Source organism: Cupressus sempervirens, chromosome 4, assembly GCF_028749045.1.
Source record: "Cupressus sempervirens isolate cs-2001-9-10 chromosome 4, ASM2874904v1, whole genome shotgun sequence".
In the NCBI taxonomy this organism is placed as follows: Eukaryota; Viridiplantae; Streptophyta; class Pinopsida; order Cupressales; family Cupressaceae; genus Cupressus; species Cupressus sempervirens.
Window position 1 is genome coordinate 358,917,889 of NC_143121.1, and position 27,497 is coordinate 358,945,385.

General features: G+C 31.7%; 1 protein-coding gene across 1 annotated transcript; it reads left to right on the forward strand.

Moving 5' to 3' along the window:
• The first annotated feature begins 234 nt into the window (after positions 1–234).
• Positions 235–26,603, forward strand: LOC149561551 (homeobox protein rough sheath 1-like). Its single transcript, XM_089825182.1, has 5 exons — positions 235–2,058; positions 3,167–3,283; positions 3,396–3,519; positions 25,862–26,118; positions 26,280–26,603. The coding sequence occupies exons 1-5, from the start codon at positions 1,351–1,353 to the stop codon at positions 26,457–26,459; spliced, it is 1,386 nt and encodes a 461-aa protein (XP_089681308.1). The 5' UTR covers positions 235–1,350; the 3' UTR covers positions 26,460–26,603.
• Positions 26,604–27,497: the final 894 nt, after the last annotated feature.

A 27,497-nucleotide genomic window follows, 5' to 3' on the forward strand; every position in this document is an offset into this window, starting at 1 on the left:
TAGGAAATATTTTGTTGACCACGGTTCGTTTACCATACGATCTTTTTCCCTCTTGTTTTTTTGGTTTCTAGGCGTTTCTTTTAACCTAATCCACATACCTAGGGCATTAGGGGGGGAGCCTAAAACAAAAACAAAAACAAATGGTTTAACTCTATACACATCCCTTAGGTGTCTAGTGTTATCTATCTATGGCCCTAGGACTGCCATGCATACGTGGGCAGAAATGAATGAAGCGTATTGTATGATCTGACCACTTTTAATGAGAGCATGTTGGAATGGATATAGAGCTTTTAATGAATGCCTCCCTGCCTCACCTATTCTATGTCCTAGGCAAGGAAGGAGAAAATTTGAGCAACATTCCACAGGCTCATCTTGTACTTTGGATTGGAACCAGGATCTACCAAGGCTCCTTAGATCTCCTCCCTCATACTCCATACGCAACACCGTACTAGACTACTTATTGATGGTACTTTGCATGCAAGATCTAGACAAGTATTTTGCTTTCACAGGGGAAAACGTTTGGAGAATTTTAGCAGCATGAGGAAATGGAATGAGCTCACATGCTGTGATTGAAGAATGGGTGTACGTTTTTGGGGCGGAGGATGGAAGTGAATAGTGGGTTTTGGGGATTGGGAAGGCAAGTGAGGTTGAGGAGGGAAGAATTGCTGGCAAGGCAGTGGAAACTTATTGGTATTGAATGAAGTGGGTCTTTGGAATTCAGAATGGATGTGAAATGGGAATGGAAGATTCATTTCTAGAGCATTGGAAAACTATCATTGAGAGAGAAAGAACTGAAGTGGGTTTTTGAAGAATTAGGAAGCGAAGGATCATTGAAAACCTATTGGTATTGAGTAAGAGAAAACTGAAGTGGGTCTTTAGAATTGGGAAGGGAATAATCATTAGTAAACTGCTAGTATTGAACAAGAAAGAGAGAGAACTGAAGTGGGTATTTGGAATTGGAGTTGAAAGTGAAACGGGGAGGGGAGAATCATTGGTAGAACATTGATTAACTATTAGGATTGAGTAAGCAAGAAGAACTGAAGTGGGTTCTTGGAATTGGGAGTGGAAGTGGCATGCGGAGAGAAGGATCTTTGGTAGAACAATGAAAAGCTATTGGGATTGAGTAGAGAACAACTGAAGTGGGTTTTTTTGGAGTTGAGAATGTAAGTGAAATGAGGAGGGAAGAATTATTGGTAGAAGATTGATAAACTATTAGGATTGAGTAATAAAGAACTATATGGACTCTTGGGAATTGGTTTTAGGCTGGTTTTGCTTATGGATTGTTGTGAATTGTGTTCAATGGCTGTGGTGTGGTGATGTGTGAGGATCAGGATTGGGGTTTTGGCAGCTATGGAGGAGATGAATATGAACATTAATCAAAGTGGTGGTTTTTATGGCATGGAGTATGGAGATTTGAGAGTGGGTGGTTCTATGATGGCCCTAATGACTGAGCAAGAACAAGATCAGCAGAATGGGGAAAGTATTATGAGTGTGCCACTTCCTCTCCATCCTAGCTCGGCCTTTTCATCCTATAACAACAACAATGGGCATGGTGGTCATGTTGAAGCTCTACTTTCAGCCGGAGCCATATTTAATGGTGCAGTGGATCATCATCATCATCATTCCAAGCATCTTGTCGGTGGTCACTTCCAAACTGAACAGTTGGTGATGAGTGAACAGCCCACGGTCTTTTCAGATTCGTCCTTGTCCTCCGTCAAAATGGAGATGCACTCAAACAACTTGGAATTGCATAGAAAAACTAGAGCCACCGCTTCCTCCGCCGCCGCCGCCGGAGGTGGTGGAGGGGGGAGAAGACTGTGCTGGCCGGAGCCTTCATTAGTTGTCAGAGCTCTCTCTCATTATCATCACCAACAACATCAACATCAACAACAACATCAGCAGAGCAAAGAATCCATTGTGAGTTCCATGGAGGAAGAGAGTGAATCTCCTACTTATGATAATAGTAACCCTAAGGAATCCATGGATGCAATCAAGGCCACAATAGCTGCCCATCCTCACTATCCTCGCTTGTTGGCAGCTTACATGGAGTGTCACAAGGTAAAGAAAGGGAAGAAACTAATAGTTGGTTTGGTTATATCTATCAGATTCTGCACAAATGAAAAGGAAACTTTAGCTGGTCTGATCTTTTCTATATCTCTTGGTGTCTTTTATATTAGACTTTTGAAAATAGATGTACTAGTTATGTCCATCGATCTGATACATGGAGTATCACAAGGTGAAGTAAGGGAAGAAACTAATAGTTGGTTTTGTTCTATCTATTGGGTTGTGCACAAAAGAAACGAAGAAACTTAAGCTGGTTTGATTATATCCATCTGATTATGATATCTCTTGGTGTCTTTTATATAGCTTTTTGAAGAATAGATATACTAGTTATGTCCATTTATCTGATACATGGATTGTCACAAGGTAAAGTAAGGGAAGACACTAATAGTTGGTTTGGGTATATATTAGATTCTGCACAAACGAAAAGGAAGAAACTCATTGTGGTTTGGTTATATCTATGTGATTATGATATCTTTAGAATATATAGTTGTATCCATCTGATTTTGCCCAAGAGAAAAGAGGAGGGAACTTCATAGTTTGGTATAATATGCATCTGATTATGCACTAGCGAGAGTTCTCTAACAATGAGATTGATTCTTAGAGGCTCTATACTGTTGTAAATCATACAATCTTCACACTACATGAGGACATACAGTAGATTATGCTGCTGAGCTTCATACGGAACCTTATAAATTTGTTAAGGTGAATGAACTAGATCATCACCATCACATATTGCAACATATAGAAGATGCAAACACATGAATTACTATTATCCTCAGTCCATTACTATTCACTTGGTTCATCCCATTGCTTGATAAAAAATAGTTTTACACCCATCTTTCTGATTCTGCCAAAAAGGAAAATCGGAACTTCATAGTTTGGTTCTATGAATCTGATATTGCACTATGAGTGTTCTCGACAATGGGACAGATTTTTGAGAGAGTTTATACTGTTGTTAGTCATCTAATTTCGCCAATCCACGAGAACATATAGTAGATTACACTGTTGAGCTTCATGCTGAGACTTATAAGTTGCCCCCTTTCAATTCTTGTTTAGTGTCACCATGATTGCAATGTCTTGAGCTTTGTGTTTTTTATTTCAGAGTGGAGCTTCTCCTGAATTGGTGGCACTGCTGGATGAGATGATTGAGGGAAACTTGCAAGGGAAAAGGTCTACAACTATGAGTATAGGAGCAGATCCCGAGCTAGATCAATTCATGGTGATTTTTAAAGAGTTTTTTTTGAGTAGTTGTATTGCCGAAGCAAGTGGAAATGAAATTGAAGAAATAGAGAACCCCATTTTCTTAGCCTCCAACTTTTCTTGTTTAACAGGAAGCCTACTGCAAAACGTTGGGGATACACCGGGTAGAACTCTCAAAGACTTGCAAAGAAGCCATGGTGTTTATAAACAATATGGAAAGTCAACTCAATTCATTAGGCATTACTTTTCCTCCAGGTATGCCTTCCTCTTCCTTCCTTTGCTTAAATGAATGAACAAGTGCAAGTATTTTAATGCCTCAGGTCAGGTCAAGCAGTCTGCAATCTTAATGCATCTCATAGTTCTTTTGGATGTCAGATTTTCTACCATGAAGTAATCAACAACTTCGTTTTGTGCACCCAAATAATTCATTTAGACTGCACACCTGCAGGTTATTTTAAAATAGTTCAATACAGAATGCAGAATCTCTTCTATTATTCTTACAACTACCACATTTTGATCAATCCGTGACAAAATCATACGAAAACAATATTTTAACACAAACATTATTGCACAATCCACTTTCAAATGGATTCATTACTAGGCATGGCCATTAACCCATCATGCAAAAGGACGAACTTCTACAGGAAATATTAAAATGAAAAAGTAAAGCAATAGGATAGCCACTAGCCATGCTGCTACTGTATAAAAAAGCTTTCCCAAATCCCTGTTGCCTGTAGAAACTTGTGATACCAGCAGCATTTACTAATTTATTTTAATATACCTTGAATCCGTCTTTCACTATAGTCTTTTAGGTTCCTTCTCTGAACTGTGTAGATTTTGCCATCATACCAAAAGCACGTACTGATGATAGAGAGGGGTCTCTTCTGAAATTGTGTAGATTTTGCCATCACACTAAAAGCACGTACTGATGATAGAGAGGGGTCTCTTCTGAAATTGTGTAGATTTTGCCATCACACTAAAAGCACGTACTGATGATAGAGAGGGGTCTCTTCTGAAATTGTGTAGATTTTGCCATCACACCAAAAGTACCTACTGATGATAGAGAGGGGTCTAATCCAAAATCGTGTAGATTTTGCCATCACACCAAAAGCACGTACTGATGATAGAGGGGGTCTCATTTGAAATAATATAGGCACTATGCCAACAAACTGTAAACCCCATAAGAATATGTCAGAAATTATTTATCCATTATACTAATATGAGAATCCTCTCCAACTACCAATTTCGTTTGAGCTGCTTGTGGAGCCCAAAGATATCTTTGGCTAAGGTATTACAAAATTTTGTTGTTGCCATGATGTACAACAGGCTGAAAATGATTTTTTCTAGTGAACAAGAACAAGATGCGTTGGTTAACAGATTTTCTGTGGGTTCATTTGAACATAAGATCAAAATCTACATTAGTAATAAAATCGAAGTGGGATTTGAAAGGTGGAGACCACAGTGATTATCTTAAGCTACAAGTAAAAGAATAAATAGACTATCAAATTAGTCATCAATTACCATATTTACTCACTGTTGCATGAACCTAAAGTATTGTTTCCACTTCCTAGTCATGAAATCCCTAATGCTAGATGGGTTTGAGCTGAATCAGATCTTATGATCGAAACAATGACCAACAAGTCATTCTGCAGAAACGGTTATCCAGTGCATATATATATATATTATGTATGTACATATATATATATATGTATATATATATATGCATACCAACAAGTCGAACTGAAACAGATCCTATGATCGAAACAATGACCAACAAGTCATTCTGCAGAAATGGTTATCCAATGCATATATATATATATATATAAAGATAGTCACTTCCATTCGGCAAATTAGATAAAGAAAGATCTAACTGCTGTGGCATTGCTTTTTATTATGAATATTCCCAGCGTTTGTTAGAAGATGCTGTTTCAGTAGCTCTCTTCCTGAGGATGAGGCTTTGAAACTCTTTTAACAGAAAATCTTTGCATCCCTTTGTCAAATAGAGTAAGTTCAAAGTAAAGCTATTGAAGACTCCAATTTCTCAAAATGTAGCTATTGAAAAATTGCTAATGTTTGTAAAGTATATTGTACGTGACAATGGCAATTCTAGGCTGTCCAGACTGTATTAGAAGTTTTTAATTCACATTTATGTCTGTAGTTACGTTTATTTTTGTTGTCTTCTTTCAGTGCCTACTACTTATCTAGAAGCTAGTTTTACTAGGGTCCTGTAACGATCTTTTTCCTTTAACTATCCCCTCTTAACCTTTTTATATGTATTGGTTTAAAATTCAAAAAACAATAATATGATATTGAGAATTTATAAGGTTTAAACCAAGACACTTCGTGTAATGGTCTCTATCTGAATAATATTGACGAGAAAAATGTCATTACGTAATTATTATATCAAAATAATTAAGAATAGAATGAAGTGTATTTTTAATTCTCCGTTTAAAATTAAGAATTAGTGGTACAACATTGTTATATGAGGCTTACAAAGGCATCTATTTTAATATATTAAATTTATGATTATTTTGTGTTTTAATGATTGAATTGAAGTGTAAAACAAATATGGCATTGATTTGTTTTTGGGTCGATCTTTATTCAAATGTGCATCTTCACGGGGATTTATGAATCCTAGTTTAGAGGTGCTCATCTTTTTGAATAATGTGCATGTCAAAATTAACTTCAGAATGAAGGATTATAATCTTAACTAGTTAATGATACTATGTATGTTATGCTAATATGATTATGTTTGAAAATTTTGTGTTTCTTATTAAATATTAATAGATAATCTTTCAAATTTGAATGTAGCAATTACAAGAGAAGTATTACATGTAGTACTTCTCTATTGCTAATCTAATTATATACACAATATTTACACATATTACAATGGACATGTAAACATAATATGTCAAAACTAAAATTGATATGGAAAGATATACAACAAAGGATTATGAAATTAGAAGCAATAAGGTTAAAAAGTCAAATGAATCAAAATCAAATAAGCTTTATGATGTGTGTTTGTTTGGTTCAATTTTTTGTTAAAATGTTTCAAGATCTCAAAGAAGATGGAGTTTTAAGTTTGAAAGGCTATATGACATATTCACGTCTCTAAGGGGCTGTTTGGTTGCTGGAAATAGGAATAGGAAATTAGGAATATGTTTTCTATTTTCAGTTTGGTGCATCAATTGGAATAGGGAATAGGAAATTAGGAATATGTTTTCTATTTTCAGTTGGGTGCATCAATTGGAATAGGGAATAGGAATACATATTCCCATTTTGCCCCTAAAATGAGCTTATTTCCATTCCAAATAATAGTTGTTATTGGAATAGCCATTCCTATTACCAATTCCTATGCTTGCAACAAAAAGGGCCCCAAGTTATTAGATTTTATGTTAAAGTAAGGGCATTTTTTAAGGAGTTCATGTTAAAATAAACCAATCAATAAAGCCTTCCTTACATCCACCTAATAAGCTATCCAAACCTATTGATATGCTAAAGTCAATGCTAAAATGATTATATCTATTTGTGCTATAGTTACAAATGCTTTAGTATCCATCGCATTTATACTTAGTTTCAAGTTTATTTGTCTTGTACTTGCAACTTCCTCCCCAAAAGCAATTTTGAAAAATCCAAGGTGTATAATCATTTCTATTTTGCTAGTTATTGTTTCAACCAGTTTTATTTACCTTGATCTTGCTTAAAGGTCTATGATTTTTTGTTTTCCATGATTTGAGTCATAAAATCATAGTTCACTTTTTTGTGTACCCTTGTTTTTTATAAAAGAATGTGAGTTGAATATAAGACCTGATAGATGATTCTTTTTAAATCTCCTTTTCTATTTATGATGTTTTTTAATTTCCTCACTAGAGGACATTGTCATCAACTACATTATTCTCGAAACTTTAACCTTTTCCTTAGTGTGTTGTATCGCTTCGGTAAATCACATTATCACTTGTTACTAGTTTCTCGCTTATCTGATTATATGTACTATATGATTTTTTTAATTCATACTCAATGAAATTGTATGTTTAGCCCTTATAATTTGTTGACATGTTTTCATAAGAAATGGTCCATTCTCAGATGATCAATGCTTTATTATTGGTTGTGCTTATTGAAGAGCTATTCCTTTGATTTCTTTCTGAGACTCTTATATAGAGGAAATATTCTCATAGAGTTCTCTAATTTTGTGGCCAAGGATTTTTTTCTCATGTAACCATAAATAAACTTTAAAAATTATTGTCTTGTTCAAAGGATATGTTTATTTGGGAATACATAAATTCATATGATTCATTTCAAGAAATTGTGTAGCTCTTTCAAAACTATCAATTGAAAGGAAGCTTTGTGTTGTAAAGAATACGTTCTTTACATATTAATATATCTTGAATCTAAAATATTTTTCAAGTTAACGAATTCCTCTGTCAATGCCCAAATTGTGATTTTGCTGCAATCTTGGTTTCAATTCTTGCTTGGATCCTGTTGAAGTTTTGAATGGGAATCCAAATTCTCTAAGGATTTTGTGGTGTACAACCCTTAGAGAATTTGTACTCCTATCCAAAATCTTGCAAGACTTTCAAAGGAGTTTGCAGAAATCAAAGGTTGCGGGTCCTTAAAATTGAGCCCCACATGCCAATACTTTACTTATTTTTAAAACTAAAAGATATCTAAAACCTAGTTTATGGATTTATCATTTTATGAGAGTCATGCTTCTAACTTCTTATCATCGCATATTTGAAGTTTTGAATCAATGATAAATGAACCTTGACATGTTATATATACATATCTTTGAATACACACAAACACGCATTAATATGGAGACACACACACACACACATATTGATGATACAAGAATCCACCCTTTTTATGAAATCCAAAAATCCAAATTTAAACTAAGATTGACTACTTAGAATAATTTTTTGGATTTTCTATTATTGTTGAAGAAATACAAAACCCCCCAAAAAGAATGATCACATCTTTGCTACTAGATTCCACTTTTAGCCACCTAACAATTACCCAATCCTATTTCATTGAAAACACCGTGTTTATTGAAATCTACTTCAACATTTGCTTTGATTAATTATTTCAATCTCAATGCACTTGAGTAACCATCTTTACCAAAAACTACTTGATAATTACGTCGTAATATTTTCCCAACAAATGCATATTAAAATATTATGAAATTGGAAACAATAAGTCAAGAGTCAAATAGAGTTGGAACCAAGAAGGCAATGAATGCAATAGAATAAAGAACATATCAACAATTGATTTATTTTTTATCATTGAGTTAACCCTACAATTTGAATGCTAGTTAAGTGCTTGGGGTATTCTATTGGTAGCTCTCTTCAACATACTTTAGAGTGCAGTTCACATTTATACTACGAAAAAATTTGAACATTTGTTATCAAAACCTAATATACATGTGTGGAGGTGTTGAAAGAATTCGAGGTTGCATTTAAAAGTTATTTTCGAGAAGTAACATTGGTATAAATTCATTGATTGTTCCAATCAATATTGAGACTATGGATTAGTAATTTCAAGAATCATACTGATTAGTAACTCCCATACACACACACACACATAATTTTCTTCAATTTTAAAATATTCTCAATATTTTATGTCATTTTAAAATAGTTCTCAACTCCCATCTTAGATTTGATATAATGAACTAAGATCGACGATTATGAATTATATAGTTCCCATGATCAAAGAATTTTCAATGGCATTTGATCTTTGTTATCAACATGGAAAATTTATATGTATAGCCAAGTATACTAATGTAACAAGTATTAAAAACCTTTTGACTTAAACATTGTTTTATAGTGATGACAATTTAGTTTCTTTTGAAATAGAAGCCGGGTTAAAAAAAAAATTCAAACCTAAAGAAAATAGAGAAAGGGAATCAAACAACTATTAATATCTACCAAGTGATCAAAATGACAGGCCAAACCTAGAGGTAATTGACCCTTATCTACATTGTTGTAATTTCACATGTGATTAGTAGACCATTTACGCACATAATCTGCTATATCATTCCACTCCCTAGGGATATGAGTGAATGCAACTAATTTTAAGAAACAACCAAAGCTATTTGCCACCAAAAATTATTCTCATAATGTTGTCAAGTCAACATGTGCACCACCATATGTGAATTAGTCTCACAAATGATCATGTGCAATCCAAGAACACAAGAATTCAACACAACATACAAAATAACAGTAGCTCCTCCATCAAGATTTTTAGTACGAGGACCTTTATAAACAAAAAACATAAACAACAATCTCCATACTATCTTCTACTAAATCCACCAATGCCAACACGACCCGAGTTTCCTTGGGAAGACCCATTTGTGTTGATTTTAAAAATTCGCTACAGCGTTGAATTTCATCTCCCCTTGTTAATTTTATGGAAAGGGTGTATGCATCTATTCCTCAAGAGCAAGTCCTATGGAGGAGGAATATTAAGACAATTATTAAAAATAGTGTCACTAGGAACCACTGCTTCAAACAAATCAATTTAGTCAAAATCGTTTCTCTCAAAGAATGTATAATTATCACCATAGGTGGTAAGCCTCGAGCAACACTTTTTGAAATAGCCGATGATTCTTTTCCACCCAGATATGCCAGACGATAAAAGAAGTGCCAAGAGTCCAAACAACTTGAAGAAAATAAGTCTTAACAAGAGCCTTACCCCATTGATCAAAGAATTCATGCAAAGAAGACACATGCAAACAAACTTGATTCCATGCCTTCTACCAACAATGCCAGATATGTCTAGTGAAGGAGCATTGGAAAAAGAGACGAGAAACAATTTCATCATAGTTATAACACAACACATACATCGAGGGGCCTTGAAATCTATGCTTACAAATATTATCCCTAGTAAGACATAAATTCTAGACCACCAACCATGTGAAAAGGTTGCACTTGGGTTGCAAGAACTTATACCAAATATGTTTCCACCAAGGAACTTGAATGTCCTTAAAAGTTCACTACACTAACTCAGCATAGCTTGTAACAACCAAAAACTTGCTAGACAAATCGTTGCTAGCCCAAGCTAGAACATCATTCCCACCCAAGGTAGTTCACTCCCTAGACGCTTGAATTTGAGCCAACTCATGTTTGTCAATCTCACATCCTTTTGGAGGCCATGCATAAAGAAGATTCCAACGAAAACCACAAAATTTAGGCAAACCTACAATGTTAAACAATATCCCTACCAACGATCATAAATCTATAAAGGGCCTAAAGGTGGGGACGAGTAGAAAGAATAGGAGGCTGACCATTCGAGGTATATGTCAAATAATGAGCTTAAGACCCAAAATGACAAATCCAAAAGAGTCTTTGCTAAACCAAATGAGACCTAATTTTTTGATTATTCCAAATCACTCAACCTCGACCCAACAAAGGAGAGTGAGGAACATCAAACTCATTAACCCTCGAAAGATACTTAGAGGTGAGAATAAAAGCCCACAATTGATGTTGGCTAGTACAACTACTTCAATATAACTTGAAAAAAAGAATTCTCTCATTTAAAATAGCAGATTGCAAATCAAGGCCACCCAATTTAGTTTCTTTTCACAATTATGATGTAGCTGACATTTTAAAGTTGATTGCTCCTATAAAATTGCTGATTAAGTTGTGTAGCAATTATGAATATAAAAATAAAAAGTTTTCATTTTTAATTGATATATGACCTCATCTACAAGTGTCTAGTAGTTGTTGAAATGAGTTAGGCTAGAAAGAGAGCAATTGAAAAAGAGTCAAGCTCGACCCATGTCATATATCTGCATTAAAAGGCTTGATATTATGACACAATTAAATTTATCTTGAATTGGAGAACTAGAGGTGGTTTATTACAAGGTTGAGCAAGCTATGGCATAGATCATTTTCACAATTGTGTGGAAGAACTAATGTAAAGATGAAAATAAATATGCCTTGAATTTATACTTAGAGATGAGTTATTACAAGGTTGAGGAAGGACCTAATATAGTTATTGATATATGATAGTAATAAATTTGGTGAAACAAAAAGAGATTGCTTACATGAGTTTAGATACTTTAATAGATATATAATTAATATATTGGTAACATGGGCTCATTCAATTATGAACATATGCCCTCAACCATAAATCATATGTTTTAAATTCACTTATAATTACAATCTCCTCAATTTTGTTTTCATATTTCATATTTATTGTCATTTAAAAAAATTATAATTATATAATGAAATATATTCTCTCATTTTCAATTGCATTTAAACGATCGGTAATTAATAGTTAATTCTTCTTTATGGAAGATAATGATAACGAGAATGATTGTAATGTCTACAAATACCAATATTGACCCTTGAGGCTATACAAGTACAATATAATTTGGACGATTCTACTTTCAAAGTGAAGTTACATATTATAGAAGCTTTGTGAACTTTAAGGCTCTGTTTAGTTGGTGGAAGATGATGGGAATTGGCATTTTCATAATTTGGATTTGAAATTTTTTGCGTTTGTTTCAATATCGGCAAAATGGAATTAGAATACCAGACTTATAATTTTGTCTCAAAACTAGGTTTTCAAACTTCCACTAGTAACTAGGAATTGAAAATCAAAACCTGGTTGCGCTTTTTGAGTTGTGTAAAAACAATAGATTAGACTATTTTTTGGAGTCTCCCTGCAACTCTAAGCTTACGCATAAAAATGTGTCTTCACACTCATCTTTTGACTTAAACAAATGGTTCAAGTAAAATCCCAAAAATAGGAATGAAGATTTGCAAAACCTTGATTTGGCTAAATCAAGAATTGTAGAAATCTTGATTTCTATGATTCCATGAACCAAATAGACCCTAAGGTAAAGTGATTTTCAAGCTTTACCAAAATGGACTATAGATATGTCTCTAATATGTTTGTTTTATTTTCCTTATAGAAATATCTAATGCAATTGCTAGTTTGTTAATGGCAATACCCACTAAGAGCTAGTGAAGGAAAAGAATTTATGTTTGACAATCGAGAAAAATTTCATAGTGTTCTACTAAATAGATGATTTATATGTCTATTATGAGTATGATATGTTGTGAAAAGTTAAAATATGTTTGAAATAGTATTGATGTAACCATCATATTAGTGCAATCTCATTTATCTTTTCCAAGGCTTGTCCTCAAGTTTTATGACCATATAGAAGAGTAGGTTTATTAAGTTAGTTAAAAAGGAATATATTAGTTTGAATATTTTAAGTTGGAAGATGGAAGACAAAGGATCATTTTATAAGAGAGATGAAGGAAATCTAACCATTACTCAACCAAAACTCAATGTTGGGTGAGAAGCTAATGCGTGAGTTAAGGACATTTAGATAAATGTATTAAGTTGTCTTAGCCCTTAGAATTTTGCCCATAAAACTAGTTAAAAGTACTCTCAATTTTTTTGTAAACATACCTTTTATTTCCTTAAAGTTTATTTCAAGGACTTAAGCATCACTAGATGATGCTAAACAATGTTGTTTTATCTAGAGATAGGTTCCTAAGAATGCATGGCATAATCAATTTTTTTTGGCAAATATAATTATCGCCATAAGTAAACCAAGTAATTGGAAACAATTTACTAAAACTCGTCTATTTATAAAACAAAGAACAATTGAATTCTTTTTAAAGGTGTATAATATGTAGGGTAGAATAATTAATTAATTTTTTTAATTTAGTAAATGATTTTGATGGGAGTTCAGAATGAGAGAGATTATGAAAAGGAACACTTCTAGAAAGAGTAGGATCAACACATTGATACCAAACTATATTTTATTTTTGGCAAATGTTTTCAATAAAATAAAAGATTTTAAAAAGATCACTTATAACTATCATCATATAACATTTTTCTAAAATTATATGATTTATTATTATTATTTGTTAGAGAGTTTAGGATTTGTTAGAGAGTTTAGGATCTCTAGCTATTATTCATTGAAAAGAGGTGTGTGTCTCATTGATTACTTTTGAAATTAGCCTAGAGCTATGTAAAATGGAGTATTTGCATGACATGACTTGTGATGACATTTAGGTAATGTTGTACATGTCATATTTTTTATTGCATAGTAAGTATTTTTATGAATTTTGATATTGATACACTAATAAGAATATAGATAGGCATTAATGTAATTTGATATTTGATATTGATAAACTAATAAGAATAGAGATAGGTATTAGTGTAAATTTAGATTATCTAATTAAGGTGCAAAGGCAAATTTTCAAAAATTGGTGGAATTATTAAAAATCCTTTGATTGTGCATCTTTTGACACTTTTAGAGTACTCCTGTATTTTGGATCATAAGAAGCCGACTACAAGATTGGTGGAATTATTAAAAATCCTGTGATTGTGCATCTTTTGACACTTTTTGACACTTTTAGAGTACTCTTGTATTTTGGATCATAAGAAGTTGACTACAAGATTGGTTGAATATGAGATATTTTATATACATTTTGTCACATTTAATCTATATAATTGAAAGTTGTAGTGACTATAAGAAATGACACTGTATATATAGAATCATTTATGATTTATAGATATTTTTTGAGGGTTAATTAGTGCATAATTAGGGGAATTGGGAGTTATTTAAGTAGGTTGATATAGTGAAAATGATCAACCATTTTTAACGTTTAGTGAAAATATAAACAAAAAAATATGCAAGGTACATCAACTTAACTTTGAAAGGGGGTATTATTTGATGAGAAATATGGGAGGAAAGCAAGATAAAGAAATGAGAAATGCTTCAAATTAAGATGAATGTTTATCACAAAAAACATATATAGATAGAGAGAGATTTTAAAAACATTCTCACTAAAAAATAGGTAAAAATTTTATCATGGAAAAAAGGTGATAAACATTTATTTCCGACAAAATATATTACATAATTAAATAGAATTATGTAGTGCCAGACTTAAAGTTACTTTAAAAACCTTTGAGAAACAAAGTTTTGAAATTGTGTTAGAGAATCATAGATGTTCTGGAATATATATATATATATATATATATATATATATATATGATGAAAACTAGTGCAGGTTTATGTTAAGTGGACTATAACATATATAATAGTATAATAATACGTAGTGTTATTGTACTTAATATACATAGTGATGGAGGGTTTTATGGTTGATACAGAAGTATGAGCTATAAACTAGGTCTTTATGACTAAGAGCCAAAAACTGAGGGCTATCAGAGCCAAAAACTGAGGGGTATCCATTCTGCTAATTTTATTCATTAAGCTCATTTCTTACGATGTGGGCTTTTTGCACTCAATAAGACTTATTATTAGTGATCTCATGAAACAATTAATAATAAATAAATCTATTTATATTTAAAATTAGTAATAAATAAATCTATTTATATTAAAAAATAATAGTTATTTTAATTTTATTCTAATTTTATCCTGTCACTTACAAAGTTGTTGAGCCATTAAGTCTTTATGATTACTCCAGAAACTACTAAGTATAGGTCGACTTTTTATTAAGTTGTGAGTTGCAGGTCAGTGTTAATATGATGACCATCTTCATGAAAATTTGATTTACTTATGTAGGGAGTCTAGTTTTATCTACCTTGGATATTGATGAAATTTCTGCTATATAATTTTTAATCACAACTTCATATACACAGAAGGAAAAACTCTTTGTCTATCCCTACAAAAAGGGTTTTATCAGTATTCCTGACAGCAGAGATGGTTATTATAATTTATAACAAGCTTTTGATGATATCCAAACTCTTCAAAAGCATTACATATAAGATCTGGGTCACTCGTGGACTTTGAATGAGTACTGTCAACCTTCCTCCCTTTTCGAGAGAAATTTATTGCTAACATTTTAAGTTTTCAGTCATCAAAATGAGTTTGGAGGACAAAGATGTTTACCGTTGTGAAAAGAGTTGCTGTTTCTTGTTAACAGAGAATGTGGAAACCGAGAATGAGTACTTTTTATCAGGGGCCCATTAAATTTAAAAGAAATTTTGTAGTTCAATCTGACTACAATCTCCCTGAAAGGCGTTGTTCTTTAAGAACTGAAATTAAAATACTACCGAAGGGAGAAGCAAAAGAAGATTCTTTGTTTAACTTTTCCTTCGCAACTTCAAACTGACTTAGATATGCCGGACGATTCCTTTCAGCATTGCTGTCAATATATACTAACTTTAGTTCCAAGTGAATACTTTGCTACAGTTATTTTGATTTTCCAAGCTGCCAGTTTGCCTCGAAACATTCTTCCTGTACTTTTTCTTGTAATGAGCGTAGTGCAGACAGAGAAAACTTTAATGATATTCCTCTTCTTTTAATGGCAAATTTCAGCTTTCAAGAAATTTTCCAGTATTTCTATTGTATCACTGGGTATATCACCGTCCGCCATTAAACGAATCAGGTTAGCATTACGTAAAAAACGAAGAAATAAATTTTGTCAAAAACATTCCAAGAAAAAAAAATATCAATACGCGTTGGGAGGATTGTAGTTTTATCATTTATATCGTTAGGGTTGGGTTGGCTGTTAAGTAATTTTACGGTGTATTCAAAACTTCTGTTTTGCGAGTCTATATATTTACATCTAGTTTATCTATTTACGTACAAGTTTATTTATATTCAAAAATAGGCTTTCCAGAGTCTATGTAGTATTGATAAGATTCTTTTTAATTTAGTTCGTGTATCTTTTTATACTTTGACATCTCAGATCACACGGTTCATTTAGTGTCTGACAAGATTGTTTCTAAATTCTAACGTATATCTTTTCTACAATTAATATTCCACTGAATCTATTATCAGGAAGATCTAATGATCTATTATCACTTCTCAGGAAGATCTGAAAATGTGATCGATGTTTCTTTTTACTAATGACATTTCAAATCATCAAAAACATTAAAATACGTACTTCATTATATCTGGGCCGAAATTGAATGTACTTCTCACGAAGTTTTTCAGTTACAGAAATAATATAATTGAAAAGTCTCAATAAATTGCCACTGATGTTTTTGTATGGCACCTCATAATATACTGATAAATTGATAGATCTGTCAACCATTTTTCATGGATGAATTAGGGTTCGTCTATCTTAATCCGTGGCTATGCATCCAACTAAATCGGATAATATATAAGAAAAGTTTGAAACAAAAACCTGAGTGTCGCTTGTTAAGACATGCTCTACTATTATAAAATTGTATTTGTCATCAGTGTTCTTAAAGAGCAAATAATATGTAGACAATTATCTATACACGAGGCCAGTTCATATTTCAACAATATGGGAAGTTGTAGATCATTACTTACCACAGCTATATGCTTACAATATTTATCTCCACAACCACTCATCCTCGTCGTCTACATTGATCTAATTTATTTTTTCTTTTCTAATTAAAACCAAAATTTTCTTACCGTTTTAATCTAAAAATATGAGTTCGAGACCTCTCGACTCGGACTCAACAAGGCTGACTCCACCCACCCATGACACAGAAATTAAAAAAAACTTGAAATTATAAACTTAATAATCTCTCACATATATATATATATAAAAGTAAAACTCTTTCCCCAAAATCTATTTGGCTCAACCATCCTGACTGCCCCCATTACTAACACCCAATCACGGAACTTTGCTAATTTTTTAAGAAAACAATATAGGGGAGATGATAGAGTAGGCCGCTGATGTCATCTAGATCCCTTCCAATTACTACTAATAAAAAGCCCCAAACAATCCAGTAGCTGCCCAGGCTAACTTTACGCACCTATAGTTCCTAATCCGTATATCGAAATTTGCTATTTTTTGGGTGAATCTTCATAGGTGAGTGAAGAGCTTAAAGCTAACCTTCCGCTTTCCCGCATTTACAAAGCTCTTTGTAGAACTCGTAGAGTGCGAGGTAGTTTAAAAGTGTCATTTCAAAATGGTCGCTCGCCACTTACACCCCCCAATAGCTGCTATAGTACTTTTTGCACAAGTGGATCAGTCAGTGACCAAGAAAACTAAAAAATGATCAGCTATTAGTACCTTGTTATGGTGGTAATTGGGGAGAGTTTGGACCTGGCGGCAATGCATACATGGGCGGTAACTGTTTCGTTTCCCTAGTTGATCATTTTTTGGCTCTCTGGTTACTGATTGGTTCATTTGTGCAAAAAGTACTATTTTTGTTGGTGAGCAGCTATTAGGGAGTGAACATAACTAGTTCCAGTTCTAGAGAGCTCTTTAAATGCGCCAAAAGATTAGCTTTAAGTTATTCACTCGCTTACGTCTACTGAGATTCAAGATCGACAAATTTTGATGTACAAATTAGTTCTAAGTACTAAAAATTAACCTAGACAGATGCTAGGTCAAACCCCCTAATGCCAACGGCCCTTAAAAAACCGTTGTTTTGTCCAAGGAGAAAATACCTTGATAACTATTGTACAAACCCTACATTACAATCTTTTCAATGAAAACACATACATGTACTTAAGACCATCAGCTTTAACCCCCCCGAATAGCCCGATGGTCTGAGGCCCGGACAAAATGCCCACCATAGAAGGGGGGGGGAGCAAAGGCTGACAAACAAAATGGGTTCCTTCAAAGAAAGAAATGTTTGGTGCAGTCAAAATGCCCCACAGCGCACGCGGGTGTGGCAGAGAGAGATGAGTTACGCTTAATTCAGGAAATGCCCTCCTCTTTTCCTTCCTCCTCCCCCCAAAAGACCAAATTTTCCACATGGGCTGGTCGGTGCAGTGACAGTGCAGTCTGCAAGGGAAGAAAGAAAGAAAGACATTGTAATTAATTATAACATGAACCCATCTGCCCTTTGTCTCGAGTGAAGGAAACAAGGTGGATGCGTTTGTGTACTCTAAAATGGATTTGGAAATCTGATAAGATGGAGTTCCTATCGATGCGAGGAGATGAATCCACGAGATGATTGACGTGTGGCAAAAGACTTGGGACATTCCCAAAACGGGTGGCGAGATCCATGCTGTGTGATGTACTCACCGCTGACGGTTGTCGTCATTCTCGTGGACGCCACTAACTCTTCTGCTTTTTCATGTCTCTTCTCTCTGACACTTGCTCTTAACCGTGACGGTGTCCTTTTGGGCGTCTAACTTTGAAGGGTTGTAAACAATTAGAATATCGTTTTTTCATTCGCATTCACTGTTTAGATGGTACTCTCACCAAACGTCTCTGTAGTCACCGATCACCTGGTTCTATTTTAAGCAAACAACTGATAAATTACTTGGACCGTCTTAAATAGTCATTGAACAGTCTCAGTGGTGAAAAAGGAACTGTGTATACTAGCAGGCTTGGATTTTGATGACCATATTGGTCGTTTTTCACATATTGGTGGGTTTCAAAATTTGTTGGACTATATAGATTGACATGTTAATTTTTTATAAAATCCTTAATATGATAGTTAAGTTTCGAGCAATATTTTTAAAATATATTATTTGTAAAATATGAAACTTTCTTAAGTTACTAATTTATAATTATTTTCTAAAATTTTATATTATTTTATAAAACATATGAAATTATAAACTTACAAATTTATAACTTTTGTAAATATTACCACTTTATATTTGTAATATATTGATTGAATATTAATTTTTTTAAAAATGACAACCAATATTTACCTTAGAACGTTGTTAACATTACCAATTCGTCATAAAAAATACAAATACTAGCCCTAGTTTGCTATAGCTATTATAATATTGTTTCGTATTTTACAACTATGGTTTCTATAAATCTATCTTTCATAATAATGACTAGAACATTTAGTAGTCATGGTGTCTAAGTGATGTAGGTGAAACAATGAGCCTTCTTGAAATAATAGGCTACTCCAACTGAAGCATGCTTAACCAATGAATGTATATTAGATTTGTTAGGCAAGAAATAGGTCAAATAGTGAGCATCTTAGGTTAACATCCCATACATTTAAGTAGCAAAAATTTCTTTACCATATGGTTATTAATCCCAAATAACTCTTTGAAGTGTAAGAAGCTTCATGATAAATAAACCAATGAATACAAATTTAACAATATATTATTAATCAAAGTCATTTTTGTAATAATTATCTATTTACAGTTATTATTTCAAATAAGGAAAATATATTATATTTAAAAATAGTATATACTAGTTGATGTTGACATGGTTGATAGTTAAGCTATAGTGTTGTTTTTGCCATGAAGATTCAAGCCTCATACAGAATTTTTTTTTTTTTTTTTTTTTCAATTTCAAGAATTGAGATTATTTTGATCATTGATGAAGGGTTTTTGCATAATTAGTAAATTCTTCCACTTGCACAACTTTAGTTTAGTTTAATATGGATGATTATTTACTCGGCTATCCCTACGTTTTTGACAAAGTGGTTAATTTGTGTATCTTGTATAATTGCCAAAATTCCATCATCGAGTGGCTCATTGCACAATTTCATATGTCCATGAAAAGGATAATCAGACATGAAGTTATTGTGGAGGCATAGACTAAAGTTAGGGATATGTCTCATATTGTCATTGATGCTTAGGTTTGAGAATCCACTGATTAACTTTCAATGAAATTAAAAAATTGGGATACAATTGCTTGAGTTGAGGGGAGCGAGTCTCTCTAAGGATGATAAATATATTGTTGCTTTTAGGCTAAGGGTTCAAACTACTCTTCAAAGAGGTCTTTTAAACATTAAATGTTATTTATGTATTTTACTGTCAAAATAGACATAAAAATATCATTTGGTTGCTATAACACTAGGTGATAAAAACAAACATGATGCTATCAATGCACTTGAAAATGCAACATGTCAAGATCTCCTAATTGGTCCATAAATATGAGCAAGAAGCATATCATTGGAAGACATGTTATTATTGCACTTTATCAGTGCATGTAACTTTATTTGTTGATGTATTCCATGGTTAGGCACCCAAAAGACTTAATGTAACATTAGAGAATCTCCTAGAGATCAAGGATTTACAACAAGCTCATTCAAATTTGTTGCATATTTAAATTATGGATAATCTAATTAAAGGGGGACAAGATTGACATCATACTTTGCTTCTTAATAAATTGATCAAAACTTGACTAATAAGAAGGCCTTAGCATAAGGTTATTTGGAGATGGAGAACTTTGAAGGTTTTGGATACTTGTATATGGTACAAATATTTCTTGAAAAATAGGAGAGGTACTTAGATGACAATTTGTTTAAAATATATTTTAATAATTTTCAATACATATCATAGATTCATTACATAATGCTTTGAAAACAAGAACTGTGGAAAGGTTTGAAGTATGAACATTGAACATTAAATCCAAAGTTATTTACTCATTTAATATTGTGTCATAAAGTCATTATTTTTCAAAAATAGGAAAGAGGGGTACTTAGATGACAATTTTTAAATATATATTTTAATAATTTTCAATACATATCATAGATTCATTACATAATGCTTCAAAAACAAGAACTGTGGAAAGGTTTGAAGTATGAACATTGAACATTAAATCCAAAGGCAAATACTAATGACTAATAGTAATATCATTTACTCACTTAATATTATTTGATTCTCAAATTGCATATTTGATTTCTGAGTATTGCATATGATCATATCATATTAACAATCACTAATTATCATTACATATTGAGATTAGAAACTCAAAAATATATAGTTTGATGCTAAATTGCTGATATACAACCGAACAACTTAGAACTAAAAATAAATAAGTAGTTATACATCTAGTATCACGTGTCATAAACTTTGTCTCTAGTTAGGGCTTCGTTACAATCCAAATGGGAAGTCCTTGAGCTTCCACATACCAAAAATGATGATTAAGATTAAATATTTTATTTATGATTTTACTTTTTCTCTACCTATGCATGTGAGACTTCTAATTTGTGGCCAAAGACTCAAACTTTTTGAGATTTCAACAATGTTAAGACATTTTTGAAGACTATAGAGACTCAAAAAGTCTCAAAGATATGTCTTTGTCTCTTGGAGGGGGGTGAAGACGCATCTCTTGATAACATTGCCCCGACAACAATAAAAAGCTACCTAAACAACAATAAAACACATAACAAATATTAAGGTAAATTTATAGAATATAATACATAATATTGTTCCCCACTTATAAAAGAATAGAAATAATACTATTTTAATCTTATATACTAATGAATGATCATTTTCAAATTCTTAATAAATTAGAGTATAGACTCTAAATAATAATAGAGCCAAGCTTTTTATTAAACGAAATTTTATATTATTATAATCAAATATATTTTATATGTTTAATATAATATTAATAATAGTATACTTTAAATGATAATTAATTTAATTTATTGTATATATCTACGAGTAATTGATATTATAAATTATTTATACAAAATAAATTATTGATAAATATTGTAAAAAAAATGAATACTTAAACTCAACAACCTTCTTTGCCCCAAAAGGTATTGGTTTCTCTTTGTATTCACAATTATTTTAAAAATATTAAATGTAAGGTCCTTTCAATTTGGTCCAGTCTTTATATAGAAAAAACTTTCTAAGATGTGCATCTAATAAAGAAAATTAGAAGAGGAAGGACCCTCCGAGGCATTCTATCTTACTCTTTTTAGATTCATCCAAGGCATTCTATATTAGTCTATTTATATAGATGACTCGTCCAAGACATTCTATATTAGTCTATTTATATAGATGAATGTGATGGTTGGATGAATCTTAACCATTCTGCTTTGATAAACGTCATAAAATAAATCACAGGCCATTGAAAACCTATCTATTTGTAAGGATATAAGAAAAGAAAACGACGTAGCAGTTGAAATTGTGTTAATTTACAAAGGACCGGATGAGCTTCACATGAAGGTAAAGAATCAAACAAACATTGAAGTTAACTGGTGTTGTACACATATCAGTCTTTGTGTGTACAGATTATAGTGTTCCGTATTGAGTGCTTAGTTATTGGCCAAATTGTGGTTAGACGTACGCCAACCACATGGGACTGCATTCTTTGTCCAAATCTAATTTTCATGGCATCATTCTAATAATTTACAAAAATAAAGCGAAAATTGTCATATAGTGTCAAAATATACAAATTTCAAGCTAGCAGAAGCTATCAGTTAATTATATGTCGAGCCTCCTTGAGACACAATTGACATTGCTAAAGCAAACCATCGTCTTATCGTTTTCGTAGGAATTTTTTAGAGAGCCCAAACATAGGTCAGGAAAATGAGGGAGGAAGGAGGGGGATGGGGGGTGAGGGGTTCGGTTATATGTTTTGATCATTTAGTATCTTTTTGTTTTTTTGAGTTGCTAGAGGAATTGTAATTTATAAATAGGAAACTAAAATCATCATCATAATGGAAACAATTTTGAATTATAATAGTTGTGATATATTAAAAATGGGTTGACGATCTTAGATCAAATAATTTTAAAAAAATATTATGGTTTGATTCAAGTTTTGAATGGTCAAAATTTTAGGTGGGGTGATGGATCAATATTCTTGTTATGCTACCTAAATAAGATCTTCCTTTGTAATAGTCAAGATTATTTCCATCAAGTTGTGTTTGAGTAGCCTTTCATGTGCGATGCCCAATTCTTATTTGTCTATAAGTAGTATTCTATTGTAAAATGAGGTTCTCATTGCTGTACTCCAATGGTTGGCTCTTAGCCTCACGGGTGATATGTTAGTCATTCTCTTGTGTTAACTAACAAGTAACTCCTAAGATTTGTCACTTGTATTATGTGACTTACATGACATAAGCTTCAACTTGAAAAATTGACAACCCAAATGACCACAAGAACCTACATTGAAGGTGTGTAGCGCAATAGCTTATTTGTTGAGTTTCAATTTCGCAAGCGAAGTATTACACTCTATGGAAAATATCATATATATGTTTAATATGTGTAGAAACACGTAGTCACAATAGAACATTTTAGGGAACATTTAGTAGTAATAATGTTTTATAGTAACGACACAAGGCAAACATAATGCCTAAGATACTTGTAACTACTTTTTTTAGTTTTCTCAATGTAACTTATAGAATAATAGGATTTAATGAATAATTATAATTATAAATAAGTCAAATTTATTTTCAATAATTGAATATCATAATCTTAAAGGTAGTGATTTTCCCTGCGTAGTTGATTAATGGTGTTAGATCAAGGTCTAGAGTACTAAAAGGAAGAACACATTGGCTTAGGATGGCCTTATGGGCGACAATTTATTGTTAGAGGTGGTGATAGTACATGTCATTCTAATGAATATTGTTTTTGTTTTTGATTCATAGGTTTTGTTAAATTTTATTACGAATTTGTACCTTTCATCTAATTAGAAAAATTAAGAGACTGAGGCAAATTGATTCAATTAGATGACTTTCATAAAGAGAAGTTTATTTATTTAGATTTTGATGTTAACGTCAAGCAATTACAATAGGGAATCTTTCAACAATGTAGAAAAATAAATGAAGCCTTTAATCAATAAGTGAGGATTCTTGTATGGCACTTAATCGTACAATTTGTGAGGATTTAAAGAGATACACAATCAAAATAGAGATTGTGTCATATTCAAGAGAAAGAAGTGGATGCAAAAAAAACAATTATATTTCTTAATATGAGACATAGGTCAAAATAGAGGTTATGTCATATTCAAAAGAAAAGGTGGATGCAAACAAGCTCACAATTAGATTTCCTAATATGAAATACAAAAATTGTGTCATATACAAGAATAATAGGGGATGCAAACATGTTCTAACAATTAGAATTTCTAACATGCGGTATATTTCTCACTTAAGTGAAATATAATGTTTTTGGTTTAGCACCCAAAGCCATAAGTGTTATTATCATACATTCAATTAAGTTCAAAAATCCATACCTAATTTGTGGTTTTAAAGAAATTGTATATTATAACTTTTAGAGTTACTAAATCAAGATTGTACTTAAATGTTAGTTTTATTCTACTCGAAAAAAGTTTCAATAACCTTAGAAAGTAAGAAGTGTACAAAATTATGTTGTCAAATTTTAGAGAGAATGTATAAAATCCACGAAAACTTAGTGGCGGGCAATCATTTTAGAATTACCTATTATAAAACAAGGAACCATAACATTATTATTGATTTCTATCTATTGTTATTTAGTTATTCTTCATATTTACATACATAGTTATGTCTAGTTGAAAACTAATATCAGTTGGAGAATAAAAAATAAATATGATAAATTAAATATATTACTAATAACGTCATTTTGCAAAATCTTACTCTTAGAGCTACGATCCTTTAAAATATGTTGTCATAATGATTGCATTTAAAGGTTTGAATCTTAAAGGAAGGAACTTCTAAAAACTATGTGAACTAAAAGAGGGGGACATCAATAAGATATTTGAATGGAAAGATCTTCACTCAAGATCCATCTCTACAAGAATTCTGAATGTGGATGATTTAATTCTCTTTTAAAATCCTCCTTAATTGATACGATTTAAGAAAAACATAGTGAAGAAACAATTTAAAGGGACATGAAAAATAAATGGATAGGACCAAGTACAACTTCTATTATAGTATTATGACTAAATAAAATAATATTTCCAAGTGTCTCATCAAGTTAGACATGAAATAATATTCCCATCAAGCTTGTTTAATTTTAAATATTTATTTGTCTAGAAAGTATGATTGTTTCAAATTCATTTTTTTGATTGATATTAATAGATTAGATTTTCCTTATAATTGTTCTTTAATCTATATAATTCAAAAATATAATATTTTTTTTACCTTTATATATGAGATCAACCTATTGTGAACTCACCCCTACTAAAAACAGTGTAGGCTACCGAAATGTAGGTCTCCATAGTTCATATTTAATTCTCCTTCAAAATCCTCCTTAATTAATGCAAGAAAATCAGTAAAGAAAAAACATGAACTCATGAAAATAAATAGACAAGACCAAGCATTTTATCTTATTATAACAATTTTAAAAATTAGATGACGTGAACGGGAAAATACATCTTTTAAGATTAAATGACTTCAAATAATTGTGATGTTCAAGTGTCTCATCACATTAGACATGAAATCATACTCATCAAGTTTGATTAAATTTTTAGAATTATTATATTGTTTAATAAATATCTGTTTGTTTGGAAGTATGATTGTTTTGAATTCATTTTTGGATTGATTTTACTGTATTAGATCTCTTATAATTATTTCTTAATCCATATGATTCCATCATACAATATATATTAATACACAAATATAAACAATCGTTATACCATATCTAATTTATTATTCTTTTCAATAAAAAAAAAAATTCATCTATATTAAAAATCTTTTCATATTTATATATTGAGCTCTCCTTGTTGTATTCCTTTCTGTCTTAATAAATTTTTACCCCTCTTTCTGGAAATTAAACCATAAAAATCAAATATATTTTAAAATTAAAACACTATCAAATGAAAGAAACGTGGTATATTAAATTTCTATTATAAGTTCATAATTACTTAGAAGCATTCTAACTTGATAGCTACTTATACTGTTTAACAATGGGAGTGTCAAATCACAATAAATTGAATACAAGTCAAAACAATAAATTCTAGATAGAAATTGTATGTGGAATAAAGGAGTTTTAGATAGTGCAAAAGCTTTATGATAAAATCTGATTGCATCATATCTTGAATTGAATTGACAGGGTACCTACAAGAAAGAGAAGGAGGAGGTGGATCATCAGAAGAAGAACTGAGCTGTGGGGAAATGGAGATGAATGAAGTTGACCCACGAGCAGAAGATAAAGAGTTGAAAGACCAACTGTTAAGAAAGTATAGTGGTTACTTCAGCTCACTCAAGAAAGAATTCCTCAAAAAGAGAAAGAAAGGAAAGCTGCCTAAAGAAGCCAGGCAAAAGTTGCTTGAGTGGTGGGAGCTGCATAATAAGTGGCCTTATCCATCGGTACTATACACAAAAATACCCATAATAATAATATTATTAATAATATCTTCTGCCCATTTGTTTATTTTTAATTATAATAATATATTTTGCAAATTTGTTTAGTTTCTTTATGTATGTGAAGATCTAAATGAAAAGAAAAATAATGTCCATACTTGGTGCAGGAGACAGACAAGGTTGTTCTGGCTGAGAACACTGGTTTAGATCAGAAGCAAATAAACAATTGGTTTATTAACCAGCGCAAACGCCATTGGAAAGCTCCAGAGGATATGGAACAGCTTATAGTAATGGACGGCCTTCATCCTCAAGCTGCCTCATTTTATATTGATGGGATAGATAGCTGAATATATATCCTATATTCTGTGCCTTCATTCCTTCCAAATTGTTTGCGTCTATTGTCTCACTGCTTGATCTCCATTTGTACATATAACAATGTAAATCAATGCCCCCCTCCCAATACTTGCTTAAATACATTATTCATTTCTTCATTTTTATCTCTAATTTTATAAGATGTGATAATAAATAATCTATTAGGTGGTGTTTGAATTACTAATTTATAAGATGTGATAATATATTATCTATTAGATGGTGTTTGAATTGTAGATATAATTTAAATAATTAGATAAAATATACATAGATATTTTTTATTTATATGTTCATATTTTAAATTAAATGTCTATTATAAGTATCTTATTAGTAGAAGCATCAATATCAGATTAATATGGGGTGGGGTTTATTATATAAGAAAACATATTTTAAATTGCCTATGAAAGAGAAAGTCAGTAAGAAAGAGCTACTTCTAATTAGAAATTGTCTGATGTGTAAAGATCAAGAGCCACAACATTTAGGTTGCAAACCAAAAAGGCTAAGTGGCTAAGAATTTATCCTATTTTTAATTAGAAACCATCTCCCACTTGAAAGATCAAGAATAACAATATTGAGTTCCAAGCTAATAAAAGACTAATAATAACTATATTAAATTCAATTTTATTTAGAAACCATGTTTAGTTAAAATTTTAGTATCAGAACATAAGATCTCACTTTAGATATTCTTACATAAAATTAATCCATTTAATGAAAATCTAACATTTAAACACAACTTATATATATATAAACTTCGATAATCATATATTGATTAATCAATTCATACAAAATGTAAGTAAACTTCCAGATCACAGTTAGTCTAGAGATACATTATTGTAAAGATGATTATATATTAATTTGTGAATATATTTATTTATATGTTTCAACTTTAACAAGGAATTCACACAAATTGTAAGTCAACATCCAGATCACAGCTATAGAGATACATTATTGTAAAGATGAACATATATGAATATGTGATAGACAATTAGTACAAACTATGCATTATGACACAAGAT

Excerpts from the sequence above, each read along its gene's own strand:
- LOC149561551 (XM_089825182.1), top strand. The coding sequence starts at position 1,351 with ATGGAGGAGATGAATATGAACATTAATCAAAGTGGTGGTTTTTATGGC. Across the intron at positions 2,059-3,166 it reads CTTACATGGAGTGTCACAAG|AGTGGAGCTTCTCCTGAATT; the intron begins GTAAAGAAAGGG and ends TTTTTATTTCAG. Across the intron at positions 26,119-26,279 it reads ATAAGTGGCCTTATCCATCG|GAGACAGACAAGGTTGTTCT; the intron begins GTACTATACACA and ends TACTTGGTGCAG.